The 7,705-nt window shown below is 25.6% G+C and overlaps 1 protein-coding gene across 1 annotated transcript; it reads right to left on the reverse strand.

Annotated features, from left to right (window-relative positions):
• Positions 1-1,029: 1,029 nt before the first annotated feature.
• Positions 1,030-6,788, reverse strand: LOC124943449 (26S proteasome non-ATPase regulatory subunit 10-like). The gene is made up of 6 exons (XM_047483951.1): positions 6,521-6,788; positions 6,141-6,232; positions 5,884-6,057; positions 5,667-5,792; positions 5,501-5,596; positions 1,030-1,344 (listed from the first exon to the last, which is right to left on the reverse strand). Exons 1-6 carry the CDS (start codon positions 6,786-6,788, stop codon positions 1,030-1,032), a joined length of 1,071 nt encoding a protein of 356 aa, XP_047339907.1.
• Positions 6,789-7,705: the final 917 nt, after the last annotated feature.

Here is a 7,705-nt window from a genome sequence, read left to right on the forward strand (position 1 = left end):
TATGAGAGGACGTTTGTCTTTCTTGGGTATCAACGTGTTACATGGCTTGTCTGGGTTGCTACCATCATAACCTATACCAAACTTGCAGTAGTTGGCAGATCTCTGATGGCTTGTCATTTGATTAACTACATCCCCAGACTAAGTCCATGCAGTAACCAGATAGTTTGTTGTTTCATTTTCCTTGGTCAACAGTTGAACTGTCTCCTTGAGCTTCTCGTTCTCATGGGATAGTTCAACTGTTCTACTAATCTGGTTATTTGGTTGAGTTGAGATGAGATTAGATAAATTCTTGTACTCAATGACCATGTCATTAAGTGCAATAATTATGTCATCTCGTGTGAATTCTTCAGAAGCGAAGTCAAATACCTCTTCATCATTTGCCATGAAGCATTTGACTTATTCATCGTCATTGTCTGAGTCACTTGGAGCCCATTTACTTCTACTTTCCTCTGCTAGCATTGCTTTCTGATTATTATTGTGTTTGGATGATTGATGGCCCTCTCTAGGTTTCTGATTGGCTAGTTTTTTATCGTCCCTTCTTGGCTTCCGACACTCCGACTTGTAATTACCTAAGATATCACAATTAAAACAACGGATATTAGCCTTATTACCGTTAGAATAGTTGTTTTTGTAGGAAATGTTGGGTTTATTTTTCTTCATGAATCTGCCAAACTTCTTGACGAGTAAGTCCATTGCATCATCATTGAATTGCTCGTATGTCTTGACGGGTTCAAGGACTGCTGGCTCCACAGAGTACACTAACGCTCTAGTCACGTTCGAAGATGAAGGCTCATCTTCATTTCTTGAGTTCATCTCAAACTCATAAGCTTTTAGATCAGCTAGCAAGTCATAAAGTTCCATCCTGTTGAGGTCTTTAGACTCCCTCATTACTATCGTCTTGATATCCCACTCTCTTGGCAAACCACGCATGACTTTGATTTCAATCTCTCTGTTTCTTTAGGTCTCGCCTAGATTAGAAAGAGTATTGATGATCTTGCTAGATCTCCCATCAAATCCAGTCATCATTTCTCAAGTACGCAACTTAATGTTATCAAACTGTTGTATAGAAACCATGAGTTTATTCTCTTTGGTTTGCTCATTACCCTCACAGAGTTGGGTCAGCCTCTCCCAGATTTCTTTGGTAGAGTTGCATGAGATGATATACTTGAACATGTTGTCATCCAAGGTTTTATAGAGGATGTCTTTGGCCAAATTGTCGAGATTGTTCTTTCTCTTATCTTCACTAGTCCACTCAGATCTATCTTTTTCAATCTTTATTGGGCCTTCGGTGATGACAAACCACATGTCATCATCTATAGCAACAAGATGTGCATGAACTCTCGTCTTTCATACAACATAGTTTTCCTTTTAGAACATATGGACCTTGTTGATTACAGCCATAAACATGGTTCAGATTCTTGCTGGTGCTCTGAGAATAGAAAAACTTGTTCTGATACCACTTGTTAGGATCGGGATCAACAATAGAGACTGGGGTCTGATAATTATTGAACGCTTACACACGTCGTTTGATATTAACTATGTTAGAAGTTAATATCGGTTTCAATTCTACATTAGTTGTCACAAACTCATGAACTGAGTTCAAGTACGGAAATGTTTGTTTTAACTTTAAGCGGCACAACAAGATTAGAATGATGTAATTGAAAAGAACACAAGACACAGAAGATGTTTCTGAATGTTTCAAAGTAAAAGCTCCTATGTTACCCCTTATTCTCAACCTTGCGAAGGATATTCACTAGAAGATTTGGTTGAATACAACACTTGTACAAAACCCAATCGAACAACCATGACATAGATTCTGTCTGTTTTCGAACTCGTAGCACATACACTCTTGTTGAACAAAAACAAATTTTATAATATGTAATACACTGTAAACACTTAGTACACAGAGAGCTTTCTGAATATGAGAGCTCGAAAGATTGTAGTTAGCACTTAACACTTTTTGGGCGCTTAGAACTTTAAAAATCTCTTGTATATATGACTCGTCTTGTATATGTGTGTGACACTTTAAGTTTTAGTTCAGCTTCTCTTTAAGTAGGCAAAGATATCAACAGATATATTTGCTTCTCAACGGTTATATTCGCTATAGAAAATACCGGCTCTGTTTTGATTGTCTAAGTTCCATTTAAGTACATCGGAGAAGATCCTCATTTGATATTGTCTGTACTTGTATGATTGTACGCCAAATTCACATTAATGGAATTACGATGTACGAGGAACGTATATCTCAGAGGATTTGTCTTTTGGTGTTTGGTAGTCTATACTGGGTTGGCAGAAGACTGCTGCTGAGACATACTGCCAAGAGGTCCTCATCAAACTTGCACCAAAAAGGAAACAAATATTGAACAAACATAAAGTTGGCTTTTGATAATACTGGAAGCGTCCTGATAAAGCGTGAGAAGATTAAAATACTGGACGCGCTCCATCGTGATGTAATACAGAAGATATAAATAACCAGAGGCTCTTCTGTATAATATACCGGAAGCGAGAACCAAATGCGCTTCTTTATAAAATACCGGAAGCGAGAACCGGATGTGCTTCGGTATAAAATAATGGAAGCGAGGAACAAATAATAAATAACCGGAATTCACAAAATATCGGACACGTCTTATTATATAAAATCGACTATATAATACCGGACACGTCCCAGCTTTAGATAAAACCGGAAGCGTATAGCATATAATACCGAAGTATAAACTGCTGGCGGCGTACACAAAATATCGGACGCGTATTCCTTTAAAAAACCGGACACGCATCTTTATAAAATACCGATATTGAAAAAGCTGGCGACGCTTCTTTATAAACTACCAGATCATCTTTAACATAAAAACCGAAGTTGCAATTTGACGGATACTCCTTGTCATAAAACTAAGCATAAGGCCGAACAATTTTCTTTTTCGGTTTTCTTTAATCTGCACAAGATTAAATAAACACAATTTAGTTTTTATTTATCAATAATTAATTGAACATTTTTACTTAACATTTTCTCCCATTTTTATTATTTAAATTAAATATTCAAAATATGGTAATTTTATAATTATGGAGTAATTATCCTAATTTAATTAACTAATTTAATCTAACATATATTATAAAAACAATTAACCATAACTAGAAAAAATAAAAAGTATTTTACCTTCCTTTATTTATTTCTCAATATATTATATAAATTTATTTATATATATATATATATATATATATTATCTCCCCTTATTTGTTTCTCAATATAATATAATATAATATAATATAATATAATATAATATAATATAATTTAATATAATATAATATAATATAATATAATATAATATAATATAATATAATATAATATAATATAATATAATATAATATAATATATATATATAATAAAAATATATCTTTTATATACCTATCTCATTTTTTATTTCTTAATTATAAAACTTTTATGAATATTTTATATTATTATCTAAAAAAATCACCTAGAATAAAGAAATTTAAGAAAATATAATATCTTCTCTAATTGATTTTAGAATATATAATATATATATATATATATATATATATATCATTGTATATAATAAAAAATTTAAAATATGTTTTATATTTCCATTTATATATCAATATATTATATTATATTTATATATATATATATATCACAAAAATTATAAAAAAAATTAAAAAATATATTATCTCCTCATTTATTTCTGAATATATAATATTTGTAATAACAGTTCTAAATTCTTTAAATTTATCATTATCTCTCATATCATTTTTCATCAAATTTTCAATAAATAAGGTAGAATAGAAAATTTTAGAAAATATAAAATCTTTTCTAATTGTTCTTTACCATATATATTATAAATTTATAAATATTCTCATATACTTCTATATTTACAATATTTTATATATATTAAAAAAATGATTGAGAAGTGAATTTGAGAGAAAGGATTACGTAGCGCAATCTGATTAGCTGAAAAATATAATAATTTTTCTAATTTATGTCTTTCATAACTCATTTATTTCTCAATATATTATTTTTTCAAATCATCTTAAAATTAAACATTTATTCTTTATCTTTATCATTAAATTATCACCATTTTATAACAAAAAATAATTTTGTATAAAAACTCATTTTTTCAACATTCATAATTTTTTTATCAATTACACAAGTTTATTATTCTTTTAAAATTTCATATAAACCTCATTTTCCTTTTTTATTATTCTTTTAATGTTTCTATAATTGATTTGTTTTTCCTATTTTTCACATAAGAAAAAGAGGAAGAAGTGAAGTAAGTGGGAAATGAATGAAGTAGATATTTTCACTAATATATAAATTCTCAACATGTATGGGTAATAAGTGTCAATTTAATAAAACAACACTCTCATATAAAATGTTAAAATAAAGTCATAAGAAACATGTGGGAGTAAGATGTGGATAATGATAATCACGAGATGAGATTGTTGCCGAACGAAATTAGAAGATGTTAATAATGATGAGATGTTTGGTGCAAAATACTCAATATTAAGTCATAAGATTAGAAGTTGAAATTTAATTTAGGTGACATAAAAATATTAATATTGTGATAATATTTTACATATATATTATCTTATATTCTAACAATTATTTTATTTTATTTTTGCAATAAGACGTCTCTTTTGAGACTCATAATCACATTTTAGACAACCTAAATTCTAGATGTATACGATAGAATCTTAAGCGCCCATCTTAATACCGAATTTTTCAACCTTACAAACTAAAATATAATAACCTATAAAATTACATTATGATGTATAATTTATATCATATATAATCTATACAGCTACTAAATTTCAATAACATTTAAACAATAGTGTCTTAAAACAAGCAAACTCCATTGTTCAAGTTTAATTTATGAATATTTTAGAAAAATTGAACTCCACAAGACTCTACATATTAGTGATACTTAATAATTTTAAATTCACAAAATTTTAATGTGTTCAATTTTCACTAGAAATATTTGTATAGTATTTGCTTACTTATTTCTCAACATTAAATGGACGAGCTAAAGAGAATAAATGAGTATTTGTATCAGTTAATGTATAAGCGTTGCAAATTTAGTATTCATGTCTTTTAAAGGTGATTGTTACAACTAATTCAATTCAATATTTTCTAGATGGCCAAAATTCAAAATAAAAACCAAAATAATATATAATTAACAATAAAAATAAAAAATAAACATGTCTTCGCACAAAATAGATAAACAAATAAAATCAACTATCAAAAATCAAATAAATTAAGAATTTTCTCACAAAATAGATTAACAGAACTATATCGATATATAAACTAGAAAAACACACAACTAAATTATAAAATAATTCTAGAAAAAAAAATCATATTAGTTTCAATGAATTCCCTTAAGTATTCTCCAAACTTCTGAGTTACGTTTAGCAAATTGATACGGAACCTGTAAAAAATATTATATAAATATTTGGAATAAAAAAACAAATAAAAAAATATTTAACAACTAACCATTCCATCATTATTACGTGTTTGAGTAGAAGCACCCAATTCTAGTAATAATTTTACAATTTTAACTTTTCCATATAATGCTGCTTCATGTAAAGGCTATACCAAAAAAAAAAAAAAATATAATATAATTTAAATATAAAAGAAAATAATTAATATTAAAAATTACCGTATCACCGTATGTATTAACTGCTTGTATCATTTTACTTATACCAGTTGAATTATCGGTCTCAATAATAATATCTAACAATAGTTCAACAATTTTGATATTTTCACTAGCTGCTTTATGCATAGGCTATTCAAAACAAAAATTAAATAAATTGAAGGTTAAAAACATTTATTTAATTTAAAAAAATATAATTAATTTAGAAGATGAATTCAATTACCGTTGAACCATCGCTATCAATTGAGTTTAACATTCTCTTTCTAATATCTCCATCACTAATATTATTGAATATAAATTTAACAATATTAAACAAACCAATATCACAAGCAGTATGGAGAGGAATGTCTCCAACTTTATTTTTAGCCTCCATATTAGCACCCCTTCCAACTAGTAACTGTATTATAAATGAATACATTAGCTTTTAATATTCATATTAATTTGTTGAATATATTTAATTATTAATTATTAAAAACATACCTCAAAAGATTTTCGACTATAACATTTACATGCATAGTGAAGAGCAGTTTCTCCATCTATTGAATATTCATCTATATCTCCAGTAAAATTATCTATAACAACAAATAAAGAAATAATAATAACAATAAAATTAATTTAAGTTTATTATAAAATTAATATCTTAATAAACTTTATTCTCTAAAACTATATATTCTCATATTAATAAACTTTTACATGAAACTAACAAATATTCGCTTCAATAAAGAAAAGTATTCAAAATTTCATAAATTTTAAAAAAATTAAAAAATATGTATTCAATTAAAATTTTATAGGTTAGTGTTTTCACAACTAAAATCTAAAAGATTATATAATAAAAGCATATAAAAAAATTTACAACACACCTAAGGCAATTTGAAGTCCATTAACATCTCGTTTCTTAATTGCTAGAGCCATATCTTTGAAATGGGGAGCAATATTATTTTCATTAGTCTTCATTGTGTCTTCTTCGTCGCTTATATTGAAATCATTGTCGCTGCTACTGAAATCATATTCGCTGCTACTGAAATCATATTCGCTGCTACTGAAATCATCTTCGTGGTAGAAAACGTCATGAATACCATTAATATAAAATTGTATCACATGTTGTTTACTATTGGGTATAAGCACCATTATTCTCTCTTTAAATTATAAAAATAGAATATAAACAATGAAAAATAAATTAATAAATAAATATGGTCTATTTATGTGGTATTTATAAAGTTATAAAACAAACACTATATATAAAAAGATTTATATATATATTTATTCTTTATAAATGCATATATAATATTTCTAATATAATAAAAATATTATATTTCTCACCATATTTAAAAAATATTTTTTCTCTTTATTTATTTCTAAAAGTAAATGTTTATATAAATATTTTTAAAATTAAATTATATATATATATATATATTCTCAATATTTTTAATTATTTATATATTTAAATATTTATTTTTTAAGGTGGGTATTGATTTAATAGAAATAATGTTATAAAATTTTATTAATTAGATGATAATAATTTAATAGCATCATCGTAGCCTTCACTATAATAAATTGTTTTATATATTTATAAATATTCTCTTTTTATAATTATAATATATATAATATTTTATATATTATAAAAACAATTAACCATAACAAGAAAAAAAAATACTATCTTCTCTCATTTATTTCTCAATATATAATATAAATTTATTTATATATATATATTATTTCCCCTAATTTATTTCTCAATATAATATAATATAATATAATATAATATAATATAATATAATATAATATAATATAATATAATATATAAACTATTTTATATTATTATCTAATAAATCACTTATAATAAAGAAATTTAAAAAAATATAATATCTTCTTAAAATATATAATATAAATATATATATATATATATAATAAAAAATTTAAAATATATTTTATATTCTCATTTCTTTCTCTATATATTATATTTATATAATATAAATTTATATATATTTGTCACAAAAATTATTAAAAAAATAAAAAAATATATTATCTCCCTCATTTATTTCTAAATA

Source organism: Impatiens glandulifera, chromosome 6 (assembly GCF_907164915.1).
Source record: "Impatiens glandulifera chromosome 6, dImpGla2.1, whole genome shotgun sequence".
In the NCBI taxonomy this organism is placed as follows: Eukaryota; Viridiplantae; Streptophyta; class Magnoliopsida; order Ericales; family Balsaminaceae; genus Impatiens; species Impatiens glandulifera.